At 33.2% G+C, this 14047-nt stretch overlaps 1 protein-coding gene across 1 annotated transcript in view; it reads left to right on the top strand.

Moving 5' to 3' along the window:
- Positions 1 to 2389: 2389 nt before the first annotated feature.
- LOC117117534 (transmembrane protein KIAA1109-like) overlaps positions 2390 to 14047 on the top strand; it is a gene marked incomplete in the record, with an annotated part of 61507 nt that continues 49849 nt past the window's right edge. The window contains 11 exon segments of the mRNA XM_033261851.1: positions 2390 to 2558; positions 3703 to 3787; positions 4333 to 4523; positions 6123 to 6202; positions 7632 to 7740; positions 10550 to 10706; positions 10863 to 11033; positions 11486 to 11603; positions 12286 to 12441; positions 13148 to 13245; positions 13640 to 13776. Coding sequence (XP_033117742.1) covers positions 4483 to 4523; positions 6123 to 6202; positions 7632 to 7740; positions 10550 to 10706; positions 10863 to 11033; positions 11486 to 11603; positions 12286 to 12441; positions 13148 to 13245; positions 13640 to 13776 — 1067 coding nt within the window.

Here is a 14047-nt window from a genome sequence, read left to right as displayed (position 1 = left end):
GGAAATGGTGAAAATAACAGCATAGAATAATGTGTAGATATATAAAGATTAGTTTAGTGCAATAAAATAGATTTTTAAAACTTTGACATTCCAGCATGTTTTAGCCATTTTCTCGGAAACACGATTTGCGACGAGTGACTGGTTTGGCTTGTCTTTGCCACAATTTGTAAAACATTGTATCACAGTGGTAAGACGTTGGACTTGAAATATCTAGAGTTTGCAAAAAAACTTAGAATTACTTTACTTTATGTACTATATATCTTGATAGTTTTGAGAGTCCACAATAACAATAAAGATAATAATAGTAATAAAATTATAAGGAAATATTGCTAGGGTGCTTGAGTCTTAGTATACTATAAAAATAGAATTAACTTTACTAAATTTAAGAAATGTTATTATATCAATTTCATAACTATAAAAATGTCTCTTTGATTAATTGAATTTAGTTCACAAATCAATTGATGTCATAATTGGTTGATATATTGATTTAATTATTATTAATGATTCCATACTATGCACCCCTTGTGAACTTATCACAACTTATTGGTCAAAACACTGGACTTTGTTCAAGTGGTTTGTAGATGTTGGCTGAACCAAAAGCACTTTACACACAGCAGGCTGTACATCTTTTTATTTCTATACTGCAGGATTCAACATTTGTATGACCTATATTATAAAATCTGACACTCAACAGCAATCAATGTTTCTATACAATAGATTACAACTAAAAAAAGATTATTACCTATCTCCAATATAATTATAATTACAAAATTAATAAAAAAATGTTCAAAGGTAGCAATTTAATCAACTTATTTATGAAAATATAAAGTTTTATTAATTCAAGATATTACTTATAGTTTAATAACTTATTTTCTCTAAAATTATTGCAATTATATAGGGCCTACTGTAGGTTATAATGAATATCAGTTTATGTACTCTACAACTGCTTGAACATAAAATATTTTACAAACAATCATCATTAGAGAGGCTGCTATAATCCTAAATTTAAGAAAAGTGAATTATCATTTTAAAAATCTAATTTTATCATTAATATTTATCATTAGAACATTTGTTGCAACCGTAACACAACAAAAATGTCCGTCCATAACATTTTCTTTTCATTAATAACTCAAAGTCAAGGAAGTATTTAGTAACCATATTTAGTCTCACTAATAGACAAGTAAAATAACTTACTTTAACAATGAAAATTTTTTTTCAGCTCTTGCTTCCCGGCTAGATAGAAATTTCTGCTAAGTTGTAAAAATTAGAAACAGCTAATTCTATCTTGTCCGTCCGTAACACTCACATTTTCGCTGTTCTATTTTTAGTAACAATATCAATCCGCACAAATTTTTTTTGTAAGATAGAGTGTCCACTATTCTTCCATATAATACATAGTCAACCAGGTAAGACTCTAAGAGTGGCATAAAATGTTTTTGGAGAATTAAAATTGAAAGTTTTGGAAAAGTGTCCATCTGTAACAATAAGCATTTTGAATTACAATATTTAATTTTAAATCCTTTAAATCCAAAAACATGTGATTGTTCAACAAACTGGTTCCATTTTGTGTAGAGATTGTAGAATTTCTATTTATTTAATTTGATTTAGTAAATTCATTCAAGGAGATTTAACTTTTTTCTTCCTTAAACACATTCTGTTGCATATTCAACCTACCTACCATTGTTTATTTGTACTATATTTAAAAGTTGCATCCCTATTACAGCAAGTTTATTATTATTGTCTCATGTTGTATGTAATTTTCCTATTTCAGAAAATGACCCAGTAAATGTGAAACTCTATTAGTTTGTTTTTAACCTCCCAGGGAATGAATTCTCTGTATAGAGGATTATATCCTGGTAATATTAACTCTGTACATTTTAATTTTGGTTTTGATTGCCTGTTTATTTTTTCATGATTATATTATATCAAAAAAATAAAAAATACGAAGCAAAATGGCTAGTTGTTGCACAGACCAGTAATATGGAAATGAGTATAAAATATATGAGAGCTCAGAATGACATAAAAATCAACAATGTTTTTGCACCATATAAAATTGAAAGTTTAATGTCTGATTAATCATGTACTAAAGTCTTTAGTTTTAGAAATGGTTAACAAACTATTTATTTCACGTAATTTTAGTTAATTTCACTAAACAGTGTCTGCACAGAAAGAGCATGTTATCTTGATCTAGAGACTCTAATTTGCTGTATTTTACTTGTAATTAAGGCTTGAAATGTAAAATATGAATGAGCCCCTTAATTTTGAAATTTTCAAGAATACATACCCAAGTACACTGTCTATAACTTTAGCTATTTTGCCACAATATGCCTCATCCATGTAAAAATATATATTTCTGACCTAAATTTCTGAGTTCCTTTGCGGCAATTTTAAAATCCCTTTGTTTTAGTTTCAGATGGTTCCCATTCTACACGCCTGAACATATTACTTAATGGATTTGAACTTCACTGTTATAATCGCTCAACCCTCTATGCAAACCTAGAGTACTTATTTGGTCTTAATGTTGATAATCCAAATGACGATACAATTAAAATTAGTAGGTGAGTCATAACCAATAAAATGCAAGAATTGTGGTAATCAAAGATCTTATAATAACAAATGGTCTCTGCGATTTTACAATTAACAAATAGAAGTGTCAACATACAGTACAAAGAAGCATAAAAATAATGGTTTTTTAGAGAGGGCGTCCTAGTTGTTACTATGTTTGTTATAGAATTTGCCCAGAGAAATCGTGAGATGTGCTATAGTTTATAAGATGGTTCATGAGTTGAAAATTGTTTTTGCGAAATGGCCTGCTACACTGCATTTGTTACAGAATTTGCGTGGAAAAATTGAAGTCCTCTATCTTGTTATTATATAGATCTTTGGTGGTAATTTATTAATTTCCCAGGAACAGTTTTGTTTGCTGTTAATAAACATTAAAATTTATGTCAAATAAATGTTGCATTATCAAGTTTCATTATTCAGTAAGCTGTACTGTTTAACAGTATTATGCAAGATTCTACACAATGGATAATTGATTGCTTTAGAAGGAGCCAGTTTGTGAAAGCTCACTCCTAAAAAGTGAATTATTAGAACATATCTCTTAACAGTGTAATTCGCAATCATGGTGAGTCTTTTGAAGATTTTCAATATATTTCAAGACTTTACAATTTGCTTAACAAGGATATTGTCTTTGTGTTAGGCCAATTGTAAAGTCTTAAAATATATTTTAAGACTTTACAATTTGCCAAACACAAGGACAATTTCCTTGTTAATTGCAAATCCCAAATAATTATATTCTAACACTAAAATAAATGATAGTTCACCAAACTCTGGTCGCATTTGCTATTTAAGGAAGCTCTTGCTATTCATTGCCCAAAACCTAAATGTAAACTGTTCTGAAAGCAACAAGAGGGTTGTTGGAACTGCTTATCTGCTTTTAATCTATCCCAACTCTCATAATCTCTATTGTTTATACTGTATACTAGCTTTGTAAAATCCCCTCATTTGCATAGTATAACATTTTTTTGTAATCACTGTCAGTGTTTCCTCATTCCAAAGATGATCCAATAAATGCTTAAACATGGAATCATACTGTAGTCTACCTCATTATTCCGAGTATGTTCATTGTAAGAATAAGTAAATGTGTTAGTTGAAACAAAGTGCTCCCATTTTCATATTTGTTTTCTTTGTTTTTTACAGTAGTTCCTCATCAGAATTGAATTCTACCAAGCAAGAAGGATTATGGAGGGACTTTTTTCGTGTGATAAAAGTTGACATATTTACAGTAAGACAATCGTTTAATGCAAAGAAGTATTAATTCATGTATTCTTGATTACATGTTATATATCACCATGGTCTCTACTACTAAACCTTTACTTGGATTGGATTTATTCGGTGTAAACACCAAGGATAGCCCATGAAAGTCTAGAAGACGACTTATTTCCAGTGGGGTACTTCTGGTGGTGATTGGGCAGTACACCGGGAGACAATCCCCTACTCTTTTCTGAAGAGTACCACCAGATTAGCCGACTGAGCTAAGCTGCTCTCTCAAAGGCTTCTTCTAGACTTTAAAATTTAATGTGAAGAGACGCACTTTGTTACTTCTTATACATACAGTAGTTCATAGTTGACTTGTTTTGAAGTGCGGTGAAGTTGTTACTACTGCTGGTATTCCATCGCCACAACCACCGTCACTGCAACCACAACCATCATCACTAACATCACAACCAACATCACTACCACCACTCGCCCATTTGTGTGTTTTAAAAATAAATAGTAGAATACTGTATAATGACAACAATAGTAATATCTAACCTTTATTATTTTCAGGGCCATATTGTTTTTGGTAACCAGCTTACGCCTACGGTGCTTCGGATAGGAGCAGAGGAGACGCACTTTGTGTACACAACCAAAGCTGCTTCAGTTCCACATGATGAGTTCTCCCATGATATCAAGTGTAAAGGAGAAGGCCTGAAAGTTATGTTTTCGCCCAGTCCAAAGTTTGAGGGAGAGCAAGTTGAGTAAGTAAATAGTCCATTGTCTCATGGATTAAGAAATGAAAGTTGTGGCTTTCTGGCTAAAGTCATACTTGAATCTTTAGACTAGTGGATTTTAAATATCTCAAAATCATAGGAATTTTTCGTAATATAAACAAATAAAGAATTGAATTTGAACAAGTTTATAAACCATCAGACAGTGTATATAAATTAATTCATTAGCAAGTTATAGTACCTTTGCTAGCTGAAAAAAAAAACAAAAAAACAAAAAAAAACCAAAAAAACAAAACCAATATATTTAGTGGTGCCATGATAATGATGTGGGCTTCCATCTCAATGAAAGATAATTGGTTCGAGTATGAGACAGATCACTTATTTCTTTGGCGTGGTACATTATCCACATTGTCTGTCTATCCGTGACTAAATTGATTGGATTGGATAGGATTTATTTGGTGTAAATACCAAGGTCTTATTTCCAGTGGGGTCCTTCTGGTGGTGATTTGGCAGTACACCAGGAGACAATCCCCTACTTTTTTCCAAAGAGTGTACTGCGTTCTTTAATGTGCAGAGGGGCCATAAATGCACACGAGACCAACGGCTTAAACTTCTCATCCGAAAGACGGTGCACTATTGTAACTTGCATTTCAGCCCTCTAGCTGAAACACAATTAGAGGCAGCGATGGGAATTGAACCGGGGACCTAGAGATCTCCACGGTTAAGCACACACACAGTGGCTACCACCAGATAGCAGTGAGTGCATATTTTGTAAGCTGTTATCCAGACATATGAAGTGCTAAATTGCAATCAGTTATTGATATCGAGATTGGTGATTCTTCACAATTTTACATAATTATTTAAAATTTAATGTGTACTATATAACAATTGCACTTTCTTCTAGAGACAGGTAACTACCCACTGCTAGTCATGTGTGTTTTTCCTGAATTTTTTTTTTTGTAGTTTGATATTAAAGCTTACGCTCCTATTTTGTATTATTTTTTTTTTACACTGTCCATCATTTTTGTATGTATCAAATAATATAATTCTTGAACTTTCATTTTTTTATCTTTTCATGAGGTTTATGTAAAACTAACATAAATTTTTGTAATGTACAAAAGCATATAGGCATAAATTACGTACATACAATTGTTAACATGTTTACTGCTAGACCTTTTTTTAGGTTCCTTCTCGTGTGCTAAAACAATTTTACATGTACAAACATAAATTTTAAAATTTTATAATAATATTATCAAAATGGTGTGTTGAATAAATTGGCGGGAAAATATTAGAGCACGAGTGAACTCGTCGCTGGCACTTGGACAGAACAGTGCAAGTTTTTTTGTTCGCTTTTTCCAAGTGTTGGTATATGTTCAGACTCGTGCAATCAAGTGTACTGCCGACAACATAACACAACAAACACATATACGTTATTTGTACGTTAACATCTAGGTGTGTCTTCCCTGAACTACCAGCCGTTAAGTCTGTAGTTCTACAATGTATAACAAAGAATGTTACCCCGATTTTAACGAGTATAATCGTCCCCAGCGCCCTCAGCAACACCTTGTGGAACGAGTATACTCGTCTCTGGCAGCGAACGTGTTAATGCATACTATTTTCTATTTGCAGTCCACCACGTTTTATGGGCGAGGGATTTGTGGTCTTGCAGTCTAACAATTTTGATATACATTATTTCTTTGATGAGCCAGGTAGGAACAGCCCACTTTATCTTAAAAATAATTTGAAACATTTAAAACAGTACACGTACATGTTTTTGATAACCTATACAAATATAATGCAGTGGTGAAAATGGTAATGGAAGAATATTTGTAGAGAGCCTTCTATCCACAAGGCTCTGAATGGAATGTTTTAATTGTGTACTTTGCATTGATAAAGCCTAGTTTCCATACAATTGCTACACAGTTGCTACAGCGTTTTTTTCACTACAATCCTTGCACTGCGTAGGTGTCACTGACACATTTGCGAGCGCTGCCTTATTCAATTGACCAATCAGCATTGTCAGAGGAGTTGGCGATGGCGTGAAGCGATTTTTATGCAAACCAGACTATTGGATAGTACTGTAGCTTTCAATATAAAGTTGAAACAAGGACATTTTTTTTTTGCCAATAACAACAGCTTTAATAATAAATTATAATTATCTGTGAAACTTAATTGTTTTAGGGAGTGGAGTTGTTTTTTTTTTCGTGAAAAAATATTCTTTTACTGTGACAGGAATTGAACCCAGGGCCCAGGGATTGGAAGGCAAGCATCTTAACCTCCAAGCTATTCTCCGCATTTACTGTTACAGTATATAATATTATTCCAGTCCGTATTACATAATATTATTATGTCTAGTATGTATTGTATATATAATAAACTTTAACTATTGACATACCACTGTAGTACGATATGCACTGTATACAAATAGTATTATCCAGTAAAATCTGTAACTGAAGTAGATTACAAGGACTTCCTGTAGATTGTAGCTACTGTGTTATAAATTTCAAAGCACTACTGTATTAAATGGATATCAACAAAATATATTTTTAAAGAAATTACAAACTGTCATAAGGCCAAATAAAAATATTGTGTTGGCCATGCCCGACCGACCCAAAATGTACGAAATTGAGGTTCGGCATGTTATTTATTTATTTATTTTTTTGACTGCAACAAAATATAATTTTTTAGTGAGCTAAAAAGACTGGCATAGACCTTTCTTGCTGGACAGTAGGCAGATTCGACAGTGTTCATTTTCCTCTCCAATATAGATTTAAATATGGTCATTGTTGTATTTTGTTTTTTGTATTTTCTACTTTTTAGGCATTTTGGTTTAAAAAAAAAAAACACTTTTCCTACCGACCTACAAATTTTTTTTGGGGGGATTTTCCCAAAACGTGGCCAACACAAGATTTTTTGATTTTTTTTATATCGGCCTTATGAGGGTTGTGGAGTGGTGTGTTACAAGGAAAGAATTCTGCAATCTGACAGGATTTTAACCCAGGACCCTGGGGTTGGAAAGCAATCATCTTATCCTACCATACCAAGCTATTCAAATCCACTCAAAGTGGTCCCTCTTCCCAATCATACTATGTGTTTAAATATTTACATTGTCTTTTTTTTTAATGCTAATCTGCTTAGGTTTTGTGAAAGAAGGTCAGGAAAATGAGCCACCACCAGCATGGGCAATGCATTTGACATGCGGTAAAGCTACGACAATCAGCTATGGACCATGGGCAGACAGGCAAAGGTATGATATTGTTTAGGCCAATGGAAGTAGTACAGCCTGGAAAGATATATTCAGCTATGGATCCTGGGCTGACCGTCCAAGGTATAGTTTTGTTAGGCCCAATTGGGGTAGCATATCCCCTGTTAAGCTACTACAATCAGCTGTGGACCCTGGGCAGACAGGCAAAGGTATGATATTGTTTAGGCCTAATAGTACAGCCTGCAAAGATATATTCAGCTATGGATCCTGGGCTGACCGTCCAAGGTATAGTTTTGTTAGGCTCAATTGGGGTAGCATATCCCTTGTTAAGCTACTACAATCAGCTATGGACCCTTTACTGACAGGCAAGTATGATATTGATATGGTTCTATGGGTGGAGCATACTCTCTGCAAAGCTAAATCAGCTGGATCCTGGGCTGACTGGCAAATGTATGATTGATAGGCTCTATGGGAGTTGCACACTCTCTTTTAAAGCTACTATAATCAGCTATGGACTCAGGGCTGACAGGCAAAGGTATGGTATTTAATATTAGACCCTATGAAATAACATTATACTGAACTAAATTCCTATTCCTACAATAATAAAAACAGAAAGGCAGATGCACTGAACAGCTCATCCCCTCTCCAAATTTAAACTACAGACAGAATTAAGTGGCAGTACACAATAAATTTATATAATATACACAGTGACAGTGAATACTATCCTTCACTGGATAGTTACCAGTTTAATGAGCAATACAATGGAAGGAATGAGGAAACAATCTGAAATAGATATGTTCAAGGAAAGAAAAAGATATGGCTGTGGAACCTCTAGATGGTAAGATGGCACTCCTAGACTTAATTTTAAATATTTTTCCTTTTTCCTCCATGTAAAAAAGAAAATGAAATTTAGGAGGTAAATGAGGGAGAGGGCATGTTGTTGCCTATTCAAACAGTCTCCAGCTTTTAGTTTATGAAACAATACAAAAAAAATAAACAAAAACAAAAACAAAAACAAAACAGAAAGAATCAAATAACTACTCTATACTAAATATATATTATTGATAACAAAAGTAAAAAATAATCATTGTATTTATAATTATATTATTTCTGTTTTAGTCGTAATTTTACTTGGTGTGCAATTCAGTAAAGTGTTGACGTCAGTCTTAAACTAAAAAAAAGACATTAGCAAAGTAACTGAAAGATTTGATCGATGTATAGAACTAAAAGCTACATTATTGTTCAGAAGAACATATGTATGTTTTTGTTTCCAGTAATTATTGATCTTTCTATTTCATCAAACTGATTTTCTTTGTTAGGTTGCATCCTGGATTGTAGCGCACTTCATAGGAGTGCCGAATACAAATCCAGGATGCATTAAAATAGGAACAGGATTTTAATGTTTTCCTGCTAACACAGCGTGTTGTTCTTACCTGTGGCCATGCATTGAAATACAATAAAAAATTTATACATTTGATGACAAGAAGTTTGATATAAATTGCTAAAAATAATCAAAAATAATATATTAATCGTATGCCAAATGAACCCAGTGTTGTTGCATTTTGTATAATTCAAGATTATTCCTTTCTAATGCTCTTTACTCACTCTGGTAAAGGCAATACAACATTTGAATGGCTATGTGTAAAGTTATAGAAAAAAGTATTAAATAATAATTATTATTTTATATTCAATGGGCTTATTTGACTGGTTCATTTCGACTTTTGACTACAATTTTTTGTTGAGTATTATTTTCATTTGACTGGTTCATAAAATATACTTGTTGACAACGAAAATTAACATAAACCAGAGTGTTCATCAGCGTTAAGTTATCCACGTGACCAGAACAAACATGGCAGATTTGCATAATATAATTTAGATTAAAATAAAATTATAATATTTTAACCACATGAAGTCAAAAAATAATTGTAGGCTAACAGAATTCAAAAACTGGATGGAAACATTTTTATTATGAAAAACCCATACTGCCACAAGCAACCTTGATTACGCAGTACGTATATATGCAGCCATTTTGGTTTGTTAAGTATTTACGAGTTTTCTTTTCGACTGGTCGTCTTATTTAAGCAGGATTTTAGCACTGCGCAGATGGGCGTGGTTTAATGAAGAACGACCGGTCGAATACGGCCAATGTTATTTTCTTTTAAAATTGGAGCCAAGTTGGAATTGTCGGCCGACGGACATACCAACTGAGCTGGAGAAGCATATAGCCTTCAAGTCTAAAGTTAGCTCCTTATTAAGAAGATAGAGCCCCATTGCCCAGAGATCTTGTTTCAGCCATGACTTTCTAATCCTCCCATATTCCTGTTGCACTCTCAACTTCATGCTTCCCTTGAAGTTATACCATCTGTCTGGAACACCAAATAGTCATCACTTAAAACATGCAACATACATTATCAACAATAACAATAACATTTAAAAACAATTATATTACAGCTTATTTTAACAGACCTTTTAGGCCAAAAAAAAAATTGTTTTGGTCATGCCCAACTGACCTAAATTTTATGAAAGAAAGGGTTGGCATTTTAGTTATAGCCTTTTAATGGTCTGTATGCAAAGAAATATACTGGATATACATACATTTTTGCACTGTAAATTATTTATCTTTTGACCTTAGTCAAAACTTATTTAGTGTGAACACAGATTAATAATTAATCTGTGTTCACATTGAATTAATTTCGATCATTTATTGTTCTACAGTATTAATGTGCATTTTGACAAATAATGTAATGTACAAATGTGTGATAATTATTTCATTAAGTGTATTATTTTTTTTTTCTATCTTGGAACTAGATTATGCTAATGTGTCTTATATAAATGGTAAATATTCTTTCAGAGACTTTCTTCAAAAGCTATTTTACCCAGCGGACTATAAGGTGCTAGAAGAGACACCTCAACTGAAAGTTGGGGATAAAAGAAGGCCGGAATCATTTGATTTTTGTCTCAACATGCTGGATGAAAACACATTAGATATTCTATTTACCACAGATTCAGTAAGTAACAACTCCATGATTTTTTTATATTTCCTTTTGTCACAATATAGGGCGTGATGGAGGTGGGGGAGGGAGGACAAATTCTCCCAGCTGATTCCCCCACTGCTGCCAACCGCTCATCATTTCAATTATTTATTTTGCTAATTTTGATCACAGGAAACAGATGCAATTCATATTAGTGCTGGTAAAGGCTCATACCTGGAGACATCAATCCCAATGACAGTAGGAGCTAATGGTTACAAAATGGAGGTCAAAGGTCAATTCTTCAACATTGAGGCTACTACTAGTCTTGCATTCAGCCGTTTTATAGAAACTGAAACACTAGCGGTTAGAGCCTTTTGATAATTTTCAATGAAGATGATAACTATGAAGCATATAGCCAGATATTAATAGTGATAATAATAATTATGCACTTATTCGAGTGGAACGCTTACTTATAATTCTAATGGTGAAACAAGTCTACTTGGATAAAAACTATAAACCATAGGCCCTGTGTATAAAGAACCCAGCACATCTTTTAAGGCCTAGTAGGGTGTTACCCTGGTGTACTAGTTCATCTCACAGCCCCTGTCGTTGAGGACTAGACGGCACCTTGGTAGCTGCATGACACAAGGGGACCCTTAGGGGAGCATTAATTTGTAAGAATGAGTATTTCACATTTGTTTCTTCTATCTTGAAAGAAGAATACAAATAATTAAATACAATATATTTTAAGTTAAATAAACATTAATTATGAATGTTTCACTTATTGTTTTATACTATTGTTTTTTTCTTTACAGTATTCTGTTGTAGTTGAACACCCTTTAGTTTGGAACCATCATCAGAATTGGAATATAAACCTGGATTTCAGTCGTACATTAGTACACCTTATCTACCAGCACAAGGTGTTCTTAACAGGTGAGTATGGACGCATGGCTTAATGGTGTCTTTACCTGTGATGCCTTATCTACCGTTTCTTATTAGTATGTAAAAATTTCATCGCTCTCTAGGATTTGACATTTTTTACCCAACTTATATTTAAAAATTTTAATAAATTGCATCAAAATTGTGCAGGTCGGTATAATAAAAATAATCATAGTAGTACCATTTCATTCCAAGTGTACCATAGAGAAGCAACAATTGGCGCAATAGGTATTGCTTAGATTATCAACTTTGTGCAAGTTTGATTTTGTTCCTGCAAGACACTATCTGCATTCACACTTGTTGTGCGACTCCCTCCCCCTCCCCCCTCCCCTTTCAGCCTTACATAATCCAGCCTAAATACCAAAGAAAGAGAGAATTGCATTCCAGCCAATAAACCCCGAGCACCAGGTTTTGACTTTATGATTACCTACTTTCCGTGGTCTACTTTTCCCATTTCCAGCCATCTAGAGGCTTTTGCCATGATCATAAATTACCCCAGCCCCAACCATGGCGACACTGAGGTGGGTGAACCCCCCATCTCTGAAAGTCCCTCCCTGGACACCCTCTATTTAGAATTTCACAATCTGTCACTCATGGCCTCCTATTATTCTCTGCCATTATTATTATTATTAATGATTTTACATTTTTTCTATTCTATTTTTGTTTTGTTTTTTAGATCTACTACATGACTGGTCAAGCAAAGGTGGACAGGATTTAATGATGTTTGTGCCATACACTATGCACTGCAACTTCACATTAAACAAGTTTGAACTTAACCTTATGTGCAATGAATATAACTGGATGGACTGCAGCTCCCCTAACCTTGATAATAGTAAGTGCCAGCACCAGAAGCAGTAGTCTCACATGCAGTGGCAAATCAAAGGAGGTGCGTGGTGGTGCGCACATCCCCAAAAAAAGCCTGCTCCCCCAAGTCACCCCATTGAAAATGTCAGGTCTTACTACAAAATGAGTCTCATCGTTAGAAAATCAAAAAAATGAGTTTTTATTACATTTTGAGTATTTACATTAGATCACATTATAAGCTTTAATTTGGTCTTTGAATGACTTCCCTAGGATAAATAGATCCAGAGATGTGAGAATTTGAAGTTTAGGTGTATGAGAACCAGGTTTTGAGAAAATCGGCCTCAAAGATAAACTAACCTGTACAAATAATAGGACTAGAATTACAGAATATGCGAAGAGAACACTGTTTTAGTAAGAAAATTCACTTAAAAAGTACACAATCATAAAATTTAAGTATCAAGTTATTCAAAAACATCAAAATTTTGTAATTTTGGTGAATATCTCAATATGATTTCACCAACGATGCGTCTCATTTCATGTTCAGACCTCACACATGCAACCAAGTGCACCTCACTTAATCATTGAGCCCCTTATATGCCACCTTCATTCCCCCCCCCATGAGCCCCGTTATTCAATTAAAAAATATATCTTGAGTACTGAATTAGAAATAAAATTTTATTTTTAACAAAATCGTGATTAGTTTTTGATTGAATTTTTTTTTTCTCCTTCATCAGCTTGTATAGCTTTTAATGGGGAACAGATGGACGTTTCCTTGGTCCTTCCATTCTCAGATTTTTTACCAGTGGTTGTACCAGTGAAAGTTATTTTCAAGGTAGGTTTATTTTTTCAGCAGGAATCTACAACTTCATTTTGTTAACAAATAGTTAACAATCCTGAAATAATTAAGTTTATTTTTCTTAAAAGTAAGAAAATTTGACAAATCACAAATGTAAAGAGTTTTTTTAAGGATATATTTACTAATTCTTACCACTTGTTTATCTGAATAATATATTAAACTATTTGTTAAAATTGATTTTAATTATTGAATAATATCGAACCTTGAGGTAGTTCTTATGTTTAGCTTTAATATAAAGTATGCAATATTGAGAGCTGCTTAGTGTATGTGTACTTATAGCAATCCTCAGGGTATTGTATTTTCATTGCATTGTTTTTGTTGTATCAATACCTGGAAGTTAAATAAATAAGTTTGATTTTTTTCACCCAAGGTTGGACCAGTTACTGGCTATCTATACATTCCTGAGAGTTTCAGCAACTATCACACTTTAATTGGAATTGACCAAGCTACCAATAGCCATGTACAATGGCCGGTACCTCGACCTGATTGGTTCTCAATTACAAATAAGTAAGTGTGTCATTTTGTTGTTAGTCTAGCTTCCTTAGCAGTGCCTTTGCTCTATTAATATTATGATTAGGTGTACTCCAAATGGAGCTGAGAAGGTTGCAAATTTCTGGAATTCCTGTTTTATTCACTGATATTATTAAATATTATCAAATAATACTATTCAATAATTAAATGGTGATTTTCATTCAAAATCTTAAAGCAACAACAACAATAGTAATAATAATAATAATAATAATAATAATAATAATAATAATAATAATATAATAATGAT

This window comes from Anneissia japonica, unplaced genomic scaffold (genome assembly GCF_011630105.1).
Source record: "Anneissia japonica isolate Jap-2015-1 unplaced genomic scaffold, ASM1163010v1 scaffold288139_len110169_cov166, whole genome shotgun sequence".
NCBI lineage: Eukaryota > Metazoa > Echinodermata > Crinoidea > Comatulida > Comatulidae > Anneissia > Anneissia japonica.
Note: the sequence above shows the minus strand (reverse complement) of the source record. Positions and strands in the feature narration are given on the sequence as shown.